The sequence below is a fragment of the Vulpes lagopus genome, chromosome 11, assembly GCF_018345385.1.
Source record: "Vulpes lagopus strain Blue_001 chromosome 11, ASM1834538v1, whole genome shotgun sequence".
NCBI classification, from domain to species: Eukaryota; Metazoa; Chordata; class Mammalia; order Carnivora; family Canidae; genus Vulpes; species Vulpes lagopus.
In genome coordinates this window covers 98,469,818-98,485,941 of record NC_054834.1, presented here as the reverse complement: position 1 = coordinate 98,485,941, position 16,124 = coordinate 98,469,818, and the positions used below count along the sequence as shown (strand labels likewise).

Here is a 16,124-nt window from a genome sequence, read left to right as displayed (position 1 = left end):
ATTCATCCGTCTGTCAGCTTTTATGCTAGTACCACAATGGTTACTCTAGCTGTATAGTAATGTTTCCAGTCAGGTGAGGTAATAAGTTTATCAGTTTAGTTCTCCTTTGTGAGATTGTTCTCAACAGTCTCTTAATTTTAGTCATTACAGTGAGGATATAGTGGTATCTCATTTTGATCTTAATTTTCATGATATATCCAAAGATGTTGAACGAGGGTAAAGGTAGGAAGTTACCGGGATTAGTGCTATTTTGATAGGTTGGTCAGGGAATGCCTCTGATAAGGTGACATTTGGATTAAGATGTGAAAATGTAGGAGCAGACTTTTGGAGAAAACATTTTTCAGACTGAAGGAACAATAAAGGTTCAAAGGAGGGAATGGTTTGGGTGTGTTTAAAAACAGAAGGACAGCTATTGTGGCTGGAGTATATAGTGACCAACAAAGATAAGGGTAAGAGATTGTCTCGGGTAGAGTAAGAGTCCATACCCTGTAAAGCTTTGTAGACTGTGATCAAGTGTGTGGGCTTTATTCATGTAAGGTGAGAAGCCATTACTGAACTAAGAGTGGAAATGGAGAGTAGAAACTGAGACCTGTCAGGCAAGAGGTAATGGTGGCTTTGCTCGGTACTAAGAGTGGACAATATAGAGAAATAGACTGATTTGACATATATTTTGGAGATATATTTGATACTCATTTTTCTATAAATTCAAGAAAGGTTAAAAAAATACTTCCCAGAATTTTTTGTGAATAGTATTTCCTATGAAATTGAAAGTTCAAATAAGAATTGATTTTTAGAATCACCAATTTGGTAGTGGGTAGTACAAGTTACTTTTTGTCATGAGTATTGACATTATTCTAAATTTGAATTTTAGCTTTAATGCACACAATTGACATAAAATTTCAGATAAATTTTAAATTTTTTTAAAACTTTGAGAATGGTATTTTGGAGAGAGACCTATAGAAATCAGTGCAAACAAAGAATTTTAGCTGTTGACTTTTGCTATTAAAAATGTTTTTATATGCCTCAGTCACTATTAGGTATTTTACAGAAAGTTCTGTTGATGGATTTGTTTTAAAGTTACGGGTCATTGAATTTGGTGAAAGAGACAAAGCAAGATAATTGAATGAAAGATTATATTGTACCTCTTCTATTTTATTGGCAGTATCTTTGTTTTCAGTGATGCTTTCATTGAAAAATCACTTCTTTGGTAGAATGTTTATACATTATAAACTTTTACAAACGAGATATTTTATTTAGTCTAAAATTTCACTGGAGGTGTGTAAATGTGTGTGTGTTACTTCCTAATGTTGAATAAATTTCCTTCAAACTAGTAAAAGAAGCAGTTAATTGAGCCTGGTGGCTTTATAACTTAGTTGTATCTATTTAGTCTGTTAAATAGGAAAAAAAATATATATCATGGATGTGAATGCATGTATTAAATGCAGAATGACTGACTTCTTAGGAAGTTAGTTCTGGTGAGTGTTCAAGCCTTAGAAACAGATTTCTCAGATATCAGAGCTTAAATTCATTATAAAAGCAATTGGTTTACCTCCCTCCCATCTGTCAAGTTACCCTCCCCCCCCTTTTTTTTTTTTTTTAACTTTTTAAGAGAGATGGTTATCCTGTCCTACCTTTGACTGCCTTTCCCATTGTTTATTCAGCTGTATACTCAGAGTCTTGTTTAACAGAATATTGTGTACATCTGTAACATTTGGCATTGGACATGTGCCGTACATTGCCTAGAAGAAATAAATTATGAATTTAATGTATTTATTAAAAGTATAGTATCGTTATATTTTTCTACAAAATTTATTTTTAAAATGAACTTTTTAATTTGGCTCAGAAAGCAATTCAAATAGATTCTGCAAAAATTTTATCTTGGCATGTAGCAGTAGCTATTTTATAAGCATTTGTTGAAAAAATAACTTCATTCATATATATTTTTTTTTTTTTTTTTTTTTTTTCCTGGTGACTGCCTTTTGACAAGATGGCCTTTGACTTTTTTGAGTTTCTTGTTACAGGTAAATAAATTAACTCAGTTGACAGCTAAGGTTAAACTCATCTATGATGAAGTGCCAGTTTCAGTGTATTTTATCCATGTACATCAATAATATATCAAAAATCTCTTTAGTATTTTGGTAAATTTGATCTGTAGATTATATATGAGACTTTGTAAATTCATATTTCTTGCATTCCCTCTTATAATATTCACATGATCCTAAGTGATTTTTTTTTTTTTTAGGGTCCTTATAGCTGTTCCTTTTCACTTAGGATCAATCTTGGCACCATTTTTTACATGTTTTGTACAGTTGGTACAATTGTCTATGTGGTTGCTCTTTGATTTGGATATTTGTGGTCAGACCATTGCAAGCAGAGAATAGTAGTAGAATAAATTCCTAGGAGATAATTTTCCGGGTTATCTACTAATTATGACCTCTCCCAAAATGCATTTATTCACAAATGTTCAATTACTACCTCCTACATTGTTAGGTTCTTTGGACATAAAGTGAATCTGGCTTTAAGATACTTTTAGTGTAGAATTTAATATACATATATTTAAAACTCTAATGGAAACTAATGATACAATGCCTACATTATTCTGTAAACTCTACACATATGTCCATTCTCTAAGAGCTGTTACTCAACAGTCTTATAAAAGACAACTACTTTTTATTCCAAATTTGGGAGGGATTCTTATAATGATAAAGCAGTAGGAAGATAGCACTTGAGTGGGAAAGAGCTTGATTATTCTAAAATGAACTTTTGTTATCATATTGATCTTTCTTTGTTGGATTATAAGAAGCATTTTTTATAATGTGGTAACATAACCTGATTTACTTCTTAATTTGTCCAGGAATAATATTTCCACAAAAGGAGGAATTTGTTGGTTTTCTTTTTCTTTTTTTTAAGATTTATTTTAAGAACATGTGCATGAGCTGAGGAAGGAGCAGAGGGCGGGGGAGAAAGAGAGACTCTCAAGCAGACTCACCCCACAGAGCGTGAGCCGTAAAACACGGGATTCAGTCTTATGACCCTGAGATTGTGACCTGAGCCAAAATCAAGAGTTGGATACTTAACTGACTGAGCCATGCAGCCACCCTAGGAATCCCGTTATGATAGTTTAGGGAGAACCAAGTTCAAATATTTTATAATTTTAACATCCCCATTTATAAAGATGGTAGGGTAGAGAGCTTATATATCTTAATTTGGCATTTTATAATTATTGCTCTGAAATAAAATTTAAGTGCTCCTTATTTTCAGTTATAATTGTTGCTTGATAAGGAGCATCCTCATAAAAGTTGATGTCCAGACATAATTTTATTTTAAAATGAACTGCTTTGTATTGGTTGCTATTTCTTTGCTGGATTATAACCAAAGCATTCTTTTTTTTAATGTGGTAACATAAAGAACCTGCTTTACTTCTTAATTTGTCCAGGAGTAATATTTTTATGAGAGAACTCTCATTTTAAAAGTGGTAAGTAACCTGAAGTCTGTGTAAATACAGTACTTTCTTCAAAAATCACTGAACCATGAAATATATATTTCTATGACATGGCAAAAAAAAATCACTAGTGGTCTATTTTTAGTGTCCAGATGAAATTTATATGAAGTTTCTTTGCCTCAGGTTTTATTTTTAAATGCTCTTAAATGAGTAATGTGACTTAATAATACATCAGTATTGCTTATTCTTGGGTAATGGGTTTTTCTGATTATTTGAAGTCTTGTATGTTTATCTATACTAACAATAGATTCTTTTATAGTTAACAAACTATTTCATTGTTAATGGTGGTTTTACATGTTGTGGAAATGAATTTCCTTATCATTTTACTTTATTTGATCAAATTGAAAATCTTAACTATATTTTAAAACTTTTTGCCACAGCGTTTTACCAACGAGGATCATTTGGCTGTCCATAAACATAAACATGAGATGACACTGAAATTTGGTCCAGCACGTAATGACAGTGTCATTGTGGCTGGTTAGTATATGCTTTTATTAATAGCTTATATACATATTTCACCTGGAATGTGCACAATTTTTGTGTATTCTCTGTAAATAATATAGTCTGGTGATACTCCAATTACTTCATTTACAGTAAATGTTGGCAACATGTATTTTACCCATTACATTTCCATGTTTCCTTCTGACCATTCATTTCACTTTTCTGTGTGGTTTTCAAATGTAGATTTCAATGTTTTGTGGAAGTTAATTAGAACCCCGGGAGCATTTATAGCATCTCCAAAGTTTACATTTAATTGATAATTGAATTAATGTGATGATTAGTCAATGTTTCTTGTAGATTTTTACACCTGGTTTGCAATGCTGTGGGAAGATAGGAAATGATCAAGCTCCTCCTGTTGGAGAAAGATCAATTAGCAGACTTGTTCACTAGAATTTTGTTTATATTTCTTTTGGGACTAAAACATCTGTGTTAGTAAAAATACTCTCAATAAAGGGGCCTAAATTCAGTCAGTGCTTTTTTGTGTGTGTTTGATTATATGAACATACAGTATCATAAAGCAGATGATTATCTGTCATAGTATGTGAAAAGAGAAAATTCATGCTTCTTTTTTGTCTTCTCGTGCTTTATATTAGTCGCCCCTTTTTTGATATTTAAAAATATATAAACACACATCTATGTATATGGACACATACAAAATATGCATAGGTTTACTGCATTTTGTATATTTTATAGGTATTGTTATAAGAAAACGTTTTCTATAAAACTTAGTATATTTCTATAAATTTCAGAACCTATCATGGCATAACCACAGAGTTACATAAGTATTCAAAATCAACCCTAAATATTTTCTCTTCTGAAGTTTGGGTTATACTATTTGTAAGTCTGGAAATAATCCTGAAATCTGAGTATTATTAGTATTTTGAAATTATTACCCAACATAATAGATTAAATTGTCATATGCAATGCTTTGGAGAGATAATGAGGCAAAAGGTTTTTCCTGTACTTTCAGTATCATGATTTTTGTAATAAAAAAATTTGGGGGAACAAAAAGTTGGTTATTTGTCAAAAACTAAGAAAAATGAAAGAGCATATTTAGCATATCTTTAATTCCATAAGTAAAAGGAAGCAAAGAAGAATGAGGTATGCATTTCTTTTGAATATTGTACATCAGCTATTAAGAGCTGATACCAAAAAAAAAAAAAGCAAAGTAACAACAACCCGGACAGTTCACTCTCCTAGGCATGAGGGTCTTTGCTTGTCTGAAACTTAACTGCCATAGAGCAATTATCTGTAACTTTTCAACTCAAAAATATTTTAAGATTGGCTTATAGAAATTTCCTATTGGTTTACCTTTATTACAGTGAAAAAAAAATAGAACACATTCAACACAGCACTTGACGATTTTTTTACTAACGTGTTGAAGTTAGTAATTTAACATTACTGTATAAGTATAATGCATGATGTGTGTGGTATATATTTGATGATCAATTGCCATAAGCCACTGCATGATTAAGCAATTGTGCCTATATTGACTTTTTTTTCTCACACCTAGTCATTCCAGTAATCACTGATAACAGTGTTTTATTCATATGTATTTTATTTTTAAGACTTTTCTCTCCCTTTACCACACTAGCCTTTTGTTGAACTGAGATAGACAAACCCTTTGATTGTGAACAGAAGAGATAAATTTATATTTAATTTACTAATTCAGCTATAATGGATTTAGGCTAATATGTGTACTCTGAACCCTTACTATAATACAATTTTAGAAGTCTTTTGAGAGTTAGTGGGTATGTATGTTATAGACTAATATGTAAAATGATGACACAAGATAGTCCCTTTAGTAATTTAGGTAATACTAATAGCGTTTAAGATAGGCTTACATTATCCAGTGTGTATGACAAGTAGGTCATTTTAGTGTTAAATATATTTATATGTAATAAGCATATTAGTACTCTACATATATGTGAGGCAAAGATGAAACAATAAGTAATGCCCATTCTGGGACATATATTTAATAAATATATGAATTTTAATTTTACAAAATCTTAAACTGGGAGTCATCCTTATACTTCTATTTAGCTTAGGCTAGATTCCTGATAAAACCAGACTTGATGCCCTAAAATACATAAAATATGAATAGAATTTTAATGTGTCCCCAGCTCTGGTCAGTATGAATAAATAGCCTGGAAAGTAATAAGACCAAGGAGAAATCCATAAAAATACTATTTTTCATTCAACATGGATCTTAATTGACATTTATTCCATCACCAGTACATGTGTTAATGTACATTGCATGAGTACATATTCAAGAATAGTTAAAGTACTTCACGTTGTGAGAAAGTAGAGTTGACTATTCCTCTACTGCCTAGAAATTAAGTTAGAGCATTCCATAAATATGTAACTCTTAATATAGCTCCTTGTTCCAACCTTGAAAAATGTATTAAAATAGAAAATTGGCTTCTATGGATAGTGATAAGGAGGATTTTGTTTTGGTTTGTTTTTGTTTTAGGGCTCTTGTTTTAACCTTCTTTTTCTTCCTTGTAGTATTTTGGGCTACCTACTAAAAATTCCATTTTATCTTAAGCTTGCTTTCATAATAGATTATGAACACTAGTGGAAGGGCTGAGCTAGAGTGAATATACATGCTCTTGTCCTAGTTTTCTCCAGACTGCATGTATTTTAAACAATCATAATTTTTAATAATGTAAACTTTTAAAAATTCTTATTGCCTTAATAATGATAATAGTTGATCTGAGTAGAAGATGCTTAGGTCACTCTACTCAGAAGGTCTGGACTAAGGAACAAGAAGGACTTTTTTCATACTTCTATGGTTCATAAAGTTGGAGGAAATATCTTGAATTGCAACAAAAACTTAACCAAATTTTGTTTGCTTTAAAGGAAGAGGTCTTTCCAAAGAGAGAATTAACAGCTGACTGAACCAGTCCTGCTAATTTGTTAACTTACTAGCTATATTTGAGAGTCCTGCATATTTAAATCTATGTGATTGCTTCTGACATTTATTTCAGATCAGACCCCTACACCAACAAGATTCTTGAAAAACTGTGAAGAAGTGGGTTTATTTAATGAGTTGGCAAGTCCATTTGAGAATGAATTCAAGAAAGCCTCAGAAGACGACATTAAAAAAGTATGTTAACCATGAATTTAAAAGAGTACTTCTAACAAAGTAGTAATCATAGCTTATGCTTCTTGCTTTCTTACTTTAGATATACTGACTGGCATTTTTGAACTTCTGATATTTTCTTTAATGTTTGCATTTTAGATGCCTCTAGATTTATCCCCTCTTGCAACACCTATCATAAGAAGCAAAATTGAGGAGCCCTCTGTTGTAGAAACAACTCACCAGGATAGTCCTTTACCTCACCCAGAGTCTACTACCAGTGATGAAAAGGTTAGAAATTTGTATTTTGGGTAGAAATGCAAACTTAGTGTAAAAAAAACAGCACCCCCAAGTGAAGTTTAATGTTTCATTTACATAAAATGTTAATGTGATAAGTTATACATAATTGAGTATTAGGTTGTAATAGCCTTATTTGTGAAAGCCTGGGAATACTCAGGAATTTCAGGAAAGAAAACATCACCTTTATAGATAATTTGTTTTTTATTACATGCAGAAAAATAATAGGGGAAACAGCAGTCATTTTAGATAAAATTTATTTTTTTAAAGGCTACATGAATTTATAAAGTGAAGTTAATTTTTCTGGGTTTTTCTATTTTATTCTCTGCTTTTAAATAGTGACAGCTTTTTCTTTTTTTTTTTTTTTTTTTTAGTGACAGCTTTTTATTTACAACTAAAATTCTTGAACCAAGGTTATTTAGGCTTTTTAGGAGCTAAAGGAGTAGTTTACTCATTCTCTACAAGGAATCTTTGGTACTACCAACTAAGATGATGATACTGTCTCTGGTACAAGCCTTTTGTAGATGGTTTAGGGCCTCATTTCTGGATCTTGAATACCTTGGTAACTTGGGACCCCCTGAGCTATAGTGTGTGTTATGTGGCTATTACTGTGGGCATTTCTTTTCTTTCTTTCTTTCTTTTTTTTTTTTTAGAGGTGGAGAGGGAGAGGAGTGGGGAGGGGCACAGGGAGAGAGAATCTTAAGCAGTCTCCAATCCTAGCACAGAAACCGACACGGAGCTCTATCTCACAACCCTGAGATCATAATCTGAGCTGAAATCTTTGAGTTGAATGCTTAACCAGCTGAGCTACCCAGGTCCCCATGGGTATTTCTTGATCCCTTTTTGTTCATAAGCATGTATAATGAATACATGGGGTGCTACGTGTGGCACAATTAAGAGGCAATGACAATGGCAATTAAGAGGAAATATAATGAACACTTTCCCATGTCATTAGAAAAATTTTTAATGGTTGTACTTTATCATTATCTTAATGTATTATCTTGTTCTTTTTGTATACTATGTTATTCTAAAACTGTAAATTAATGGACTTCTGTCATGACAGGATCTAGAAGTAAGGTAGAAAAAGTAACTTTCTACGTAAGAATAAATGCTTTGACCTAAGAGGTTTCGTCGGTTGTTTTCCTCATTTCCTAATTATAAAGTGAGTTTCATTATAAATACTTTAATACAGAAAAATATGAAGAAGAAAACCAAAATCTTGTTAGCCCATAACTGAGTGATAAGAATTACCAATATTTTGAAACAGTTTTCATAGATACATGCAAACATTATACAAATACACATTCATAAGTGAGTAATTAGAATTCACATATATAAAAAAAAAAAAAAGAATTCACATATATAAGTGAATATATATGTACATATATATGTGAATAATTAAATGGATACAAAGAAAATTCAAAAACCGTAGTTTACTTTTTAAAAAATTTTTAATAAATAATAATAAATTAATTAATTAAAAATTTTATTTATTTGAGAGAGAGCACAGCTTGGGGAGTGGCAGAGAGAGAAGCAGACTTCTCGCTGGGCAGTTTACTTTCTAATTTAAAATAACATTTAAAAAATAGGGCAGCCTGGTGACTTAGCAGTTTAGCACCACCTTCAGCCCAGGGCATGATCCTGGGGTTCCAGGATTGAGTCTCACGTCGGGCTCCCTGCATGGAGCCTGCTTCTCCCTCTACCTGTGTCTCTGCCTCTCTCTTTCTCTGTGTCTCTCATAAATAAATAAAATCTTTAAAAATAAATAAAATAAAATAACAATAAAAAATATTTTTATAGGCAGCCTGATCCTAGTTTACTTTTGTAGTATAATGAACACTTTCCCATGTCATTAGAAAAATTTTTAATGGTTGCACTTTATCATTATCTTAATGTGTTATCCTGTTCTTTTTGGACATAAAGATCGTTTCCACAGAATCACAGTTAATAGAAAATGCTGTTAACTCTGTGATATAAATATCTTTTTTTCTAAAGAGCTTTCCAGTTCCTCCACACTCAACAGTTTTTCCCTCTTCATTGCTATTTTAGATCTTTCTAGGGTAATCCTTCTTCCTGCATTTCTGTCTATAGGTCTATAGCCTCTCTCTGGATAGGGCATAGTTGTGCCAACTTGTAAAAGTCTGTTCTGGGCTGCCTTCTCTTGTCTTTCTCACTTTTCTTCCTAGGTGATCTCATCTACACCCATAAATTTAAAAAACCAGCTACATGCTGTTGACTCTCAAACTTATGTCAACCAAGATATCTTCTGGATTTCCATACTCATTTACAGCTCCCATCTTGACATTTCTTTTTCTATGTCTAATAGACATCTTAAATTTAATATATCTAAGTCAGAGCTCTTGATTCTTTCCATAGTTTTCTCTATCTCAGTAAATTTTCTCTCCATCCCATCTGGTTGCTCAAACCAAGAATCCTTAGTGCCATCTTTTTCTTTTTTCTTTTCTTTTCTTTTCTTTTCTTTTCTTTTCTTTTCTTTTCTTTTCTTTTCTCTTTTCTCTTTTCTCTTTTCTCTTTTCTCTTCTTTCTTTCTTTATTCTTTCTTTTCTTTCTTTTTTTTCTTTTCTTTCTTTTCTTTCTTTCTTTCTTTCTTTCTTTCTTTCTTTCTTTCTTTCTTTCAGATTTTATTTGTTTGAGAAAGCACAAGTGGGGGAAGAAGGGGAGGAATGAGCAGACTCCTCACTGAGTGGAGAGCCCGATGCAGGGCATAATTCCAGGACCCCCTGATCATGACAGAAGCCAAAGTCAGATGCTCAACCAACTGAGCCACTCAAGGGCCTCCCTCTTTTTCTTTACGCCAAAGCAACAGCAAATCTTCTTAGACATCAGATATACCTTCTGAAATATTCTCAATTTATCTTCAGTCTTCAGTGTTACCACCTTACTCCAAGCCATCATCATCTTTTACTTGGATTAGTAACAATTATCTTTTAATTGGATTTGCTGCTTCCATCTCCAATATTCTATAGATGGCTTTGTTTTTAACACATTATAGTCACTTTTCTGCTTAAAATATTTCAGTGGTTTGCCATTACATTTAAGATAACTAAATATTCTTAAGGGTGCCTAGGTGGTACAGTCTGCTGGATGTCCAGCTCTTGGTTTAGGCTCATCTCAGGATCGTAGGATCAAGTCCAGTGTTGGGCTCTGCAGTCAGCGTAGAGTCTGCTGAAGATTCTCTCTCCCTCTCCCTCTGTCTGCATCTCCCATTCATGGGTGCATTCTCTCTCTCTCTCTCAAATAAATCTTTAAAAGAAAAAAAAAAAGACTAATACTCCTTTCTTAAGTTCTCGTTGATCTGAGCTTATCTGCTCATCCAGCCCTCACCTCATGCCACTGTGTTACATTCATCAAATATTCTAAGTTATCTCCTACCTCGAAGACATTACTCTTAGTACTGCTTCCCTCTCCCCCTCGCTTGTTATTTTTTCAGTATCCATTCATTCAGCACCATTTTTTTTTGCAAAGAAGCTCACCTTACTTGCTCTCTGAAGTAGCCAACTCTAACCTTCCCTCAGTTAATCTTTCATCATTTATTACGCTGTAGTATTACTCTGTAACATATTATTATCTGAAATTTTCTTCTTTTACTTATTTATTGTCTCTTCCCCTAGCCCTTTAAAGGTATGCTATAAATTCTCAAACCTGTTGAATAAATGAAGTTCCAATAGTACTAGCTGATCTTTCTTCCAAGGGGCTTAATAAGATTTGGTAATAGGCAGCATAAAGACCCATTCTAAGAACACAATGGACCCAATTTTTACTCTAACTAGTTAAGAAGTTCTATGTAAAGCCCTTAATCTCTTCCTAATCTGTGAAACTGGGGGGAAAAACCATCTTTAAAGTCCTGACTAACTCACAGATTCTGTGTTTTCCTCTAATTAATTAATTTTTAAAGATTTTATTTATTCATGAGCAGCAGAGAGAAAGGCAGATACACAGGCAGAGGGAGAAGCAGGCTCCATGCAGGGAGCCCAACATGGGACTCGATTCCAGGTCTCCAGGATTATGCCCTGGGCCAAAGGCAGCGAGCGCTAAACCGCTGAGCCACCCAGGTTGCCCTGTGTTTTCCTTTAATTTAGAAAGATTTCACTCTAGTAATTATTTATTTTCCATTCAGGATATTAATCAGTATTCCTTGCCCTTTTGACATTGGGAAATTATCAGGAGTGGGGGATAGTAATAGCTACCTGAAATTTACAAACATTTGTATTGTGTTAAAATTTTTTTAACCATTTCTATTACTGAATTTGTATCAACCATAAACCCAGTCTCCCTGGACCTGTTTCCTGTTTTTACAGTATAATGATGAAGTAGGACTAGGCAGTCTCTCTGGATTTTAAGCTCTACAATTCCATGAGAATAGATTATATTTTTACTTTTCACAGAAATTCTCATGGAATCATAGCCAAGTTGCCCAGCCTATTTCTGGATTGATAGGAAAACAAGTTGTACTGAGAAAAACAAAACAAAAAGCCACTCTGATGTCTTTAAATTAAAATATGAACTTTGCATTTGAAAAGCTTTATAGCTACTTCCAAAATTTTCTTTATACTATATTTAAGTTATTTAAATAAAGTTAACATGAAATTACTTTGGGGGAGGATATTTATCCTGTGGACACTTTTCAAAGTGTGTTATATTCTGTTCACTCTAACGTCATGGATTGACTTACATTTTTAAATCCTACTCTTTCTCTATCTCATTATTAAATAGGAGGTACCATTGGCACAAACTGCACAGCCCACATCAGCTATCGTTCGTCCAGCATCATTACAGGTTCCCAACGTGCTGCTTACAAGTTCTGACTCAAGTGTAATTATTCAGCAAGCAGTACCTTCACCAACCTCAAGTACTGTAATCACCCAGGCACCATCCTCCAACAGACCAATCGTGTAAGTGATGATTTGGGCTAGTCATTAAACTGTTTATGAATTAAGTTTTTCTTGTCACAGTTTTTCTTAAGACATTTAATTATTCAAATTGTAGCCTTAGGGGTATGTGTGGGTATGTGTTAATCATATTCTGCATGCTTTGATTTTTGGAAAGTATTTGGGTTGTCTTTTTTTCTTCATATTATCTAATAGATTAGAAAACAAATATATAAAATTTAATTGGGGGAGGGGGGAACAACAGAGAGAGGAGAAGAGAATCTAAACTCTCACAACCCTGAGATGATGACCTGAGCCAAAATCTAGGAGTCAGACACTTAACAAAATGAGCCACTCAGGCACCCCAACTAAAATTTAGTTTTAAAAACAAATCAACTTTATGAATTTAAGGCAGTCTCTTATTTTCAGTTCTTAACACATATCCCTCTAGCTTTCTTTGTTTTGTTATTAAGATTTTATTTTTAAGTAATGTTGACATTCAGTGTGGGGCTCAAACTCATAATCCCATGATCAAGAGTTGGCATGCTCCACCAACTGGGCCAGTCAGGTGCCCCTCAAGAGCTTCTGATAAGAATTTTTCTCATTTAACATTGGAGCTTGTCCTAAGTAAATCCATTAACTTTTCCTATTTTTCCCCTGTTGTTTTTCCACACTGCTTTATGTATTATACATTTAAGATGCAATTAAAAATAGTAAAAATTTGCAATTTGCTTTGTGATGGTTAGAAAATATTTTTAAAATATATTTTTAAAAAATAGTAAAAATATTCATATTTTTAGAGATGACTAATAAGGATTTCTTATCTTTAACTTTCCTTCTTCTATTTTTCTTAGTCCTGTACCAGGCCCATTTCCTCTTCTGTTGCATCTTCCTAATGGACAGACCATGCCTGTTGCTATTCCTGCATCAATTACAAGTTCTAATGTGCATGTTCCAGCTGCAGTCCCAGTAAGTTTGAGATTTAGACTAAATCTTTTCTTCATACCAAACTGATCTTTGTAATCAGAAAATACACTTACAGATGCTTGATTGGTTTATGAAACTGAATCCAACAAAATACTTAGTAGTAGTTAGTATTATTTACTCCCCTTTTAGTGGTAGCATATACCAGTAAAGGGAAACATAATTGACTAGAAAATGTTTTTCTATCTTCCAAAAATTTTTTTCCTTAAATTGTTAATATTAAGAAATTTATCCTTATTTAACCCATTTCAATTTGACTAGTTCATAGAATTAAAATATTAACACATAGTTCTATTCTTTAAGAAGATATTTATACTAGAACACATGTCCAGTAACTCCATGATACTTCGATTATTGTAGGAATTGTTTATAAGAACACTCTCTGAACTTGGTCAAGTTGGGTTTACAGAATTCCTTTGCTGGCCCAGGCATGTGAAAATCTAAACAGTCTAAAACAGTAGACAGTCCTTCGGTTTGCTAATGCAAATGTCTCAGAGAAATTGACCATTTGAAGGGTAAATCAGCATGTAAGATCCAAAAGAGAAGTTTCTTGAGCATGTTAAATATAAATATATAAATTTTGAAAGTCATAGGCAAGTTAAACACCTACTTGTAATACTTAATAATATAGAGAATATTTAAATGCACATTCTTTTGAGTAAGAAATAGTTTTTCTTTTCTCACTTTTCATATAACAATTTTATTCAAACTCTTCTTCAAATGTGTCTTCAGTGTTCAGGTTTTCATCATTAAGATCACTTTTTAGGGCAGCCCTGGTGGTGCAGCAGTTTGGCGCCGCCTGCAGCCCAGGGCGTGATCCTGGAGACTCAGGATCGAGTCCCACGTCGGGCTCCCTGCATGGAGCCTGCTTCTCCCTCTGCCTGTGTCTCTGCCTCTCTCTGTGTATCTCTCATGAATAAATGAATAAAATCTTAAAAAAAAAAAAAAAAAGGATTTTTTAAAACACCTACCACAGTTTTTTTCAAAACACTTTTTGTTTTCACCTAAGTAATTTCAACATAACACTTTCTGAATGTATATCTTCCTAGAAATCTTACCCAAGCCCTAATACTCCTTCATATGATAAAAAGACAGTTTTTTTCTTTTACCTTACAGATATTTATTTCTGATCAGTACAATATAATCATTTATTATATAGCTTAAAAAATTTTTTTTTCAAGATTTTATTTGAGAGAGGGAGCAGAAACATGAGCAGGGAAGATGGGCAGAGGCAGAGGGAGAGAAGCAGGTTTCCCACTGTGCGGGGAGCCCGATGTGGGGCTGGATCCCAGGACCTGTGGGATCATGACCTGAGCTGAAGGCAGACGCTTAACTGACTGAGCTACCCAGGTGCCTTTAAAAAGTATTATTATTTTTTTTTATTTGTTTATGATAGAGAGAGATAAAGAGAGGCAGAGACACAGGCAGAGGAAGAAGCAGGCTCCATGCACCGGGAGCCTGACGTGGGATTCGATCCCAGGTCTCCAGGATCGCGCCCTGGGCCAAAGGCAGGCGCCAAACCGCTGCGCCACCCAGGGATCCCTAAAAATTATTTTTAAAAGTCTATTTACAATAACTTCCAACATTTTGGTGAGATTATACCCCCAGGAAAATTATTAAAATTAATATGAAATATTTTTTATTAATACATTCTTCCAAGTGGCCTTGCTAAGTATTGAAAATTAGCACTGATTGGCATAATTATAAGATGAGGTATCATCTTCAGACAGAACCTTGCTGTTCAAAATGCATTATTTGAGTGACTTTATAAGGACTCAGATATTAGGTGACTACTTCCTATTTTTCTAGGATATTTTTGAAGGGGGAAACATTCTTGCCCTTGAATTTGAGATTATATAGTTATCCTGTTAAATATAATTATGATAAAACTAAAATGCAAGGAGAGCTACTGTAGCTATATAATAACTAATTACCAATGTTAATATTAGCTTTTTTTAAAAAGGTATGCAAAATGAAAACAATCTGTTCCATATTATTTCTAGAGAAATTATTTGAGGTAACCAGGTTCTTTATTTGTCATTATGTGCATATTAATATACAAACAAATCTTTCTTTATGTATTTTATAAACTGCATTAGAAGAGCAAAATTCATTGTGAAGTTATTTGCCTCCTTGTCACAAGTTTTGACATGTTTTTCCTTTCACATTCAAAATGTCAGTATGACAGATCTTTGGGAAATTTTGCATCGGTTTAAAAATTATGAGTTTCTGTAAGAAGAAACGATTAAAAAAAGACATTGAAAATTAGAGATTGGAGAAGCAAGTGTCTCAGAAATTGACAAGTTTTAAAGGATAAATCAGGACAGAAGATCAATAAAGATTTACAGCTTTCTGGTTCTGAACTCTCAAATTTTTATAGCCATTGTGCAGATATAGCACAATCATTTTGAATATACTCTCTAGCAATTATTTTTCAATATATTTTAGCTTGTTCGACCAGTCACCATGGTGCCTAGTGTTCCAGGAATTCCAGGTCCTTCCTCCCCTCAACCAGTACAGTCAGAAGCAAAAATGGTAAGCAAGATTTACTTGTTCTGTACATTTCTTGAGCCTGTTTTGAATTAGTTTTTCCATTAAAGCCTGCTTCAAATATACAAGATATATCACATTTTATAAAATTTGGAATGCATCACACTTTAGAAGAACCAGAAAATGTAAAGACTAGTTAGTGGTACCTTAAATGGATGGATTTGGGAGTAAAGTTCTAGCTCTTGCAGTTGGTTTGGTTTTTTGGCTGTAGCTTTTTAAACAAAATCTCCTCCTGGTGGTGGCTGGGAATATTACAGCTGAAACTAGATGTAATCATCTGAAGGCAGTACAGATGGTTTCATAAACAGTGACACAAATT

The 16,124-nt window shown here is 33.2% G+C and overlaps 1 protein-coding gene across 12 annotated transcripts in view; it reads left to right on the top strand.

Moving 5' to 3' along the window:
• ATF2 (activating transcription factor 2) overlaps positions 1-16,124 on the top strand; it is a 102,690-nt gene that overhangs the window by 34,842 nt on the left and 51,724 nt on the right. For 7 of the 12 annotated variants that reach the window (XM_041773737.1, XM_041773733.1, XM_041773734.1 and 4 more), the window contains 6 exons: positions 3,883-3,979; positions 6,994-7,112; positions 7,248-7,376; positions 12,117-12,295; positions 13,126-13,240; positions 15,704-15,790. In XM_041773737.1, coding sequence (XP_041629671.1) covers positions 3,883-3,979; positions 6,994-7,112; positions 7,248-7,376; positions 12,117-12,295; positions 13,126-13,240; positions 15,704-15,790 — 726 coding nt within the window. Of the gene's footprint in view, positions 1-3,882; positions 3,980-6,993; positions 7,113-7,247; positions 7,377-12,116; positions 12,300-13,125; positions 13,241-15,703; positions 15,791-16,124 lie in introns of those variants that run through there. The other 5 variants (XM_041773736.1, XM_041773739.1, XM_041773735.1 and 2 more) reach the window with 4 other exon arrangements.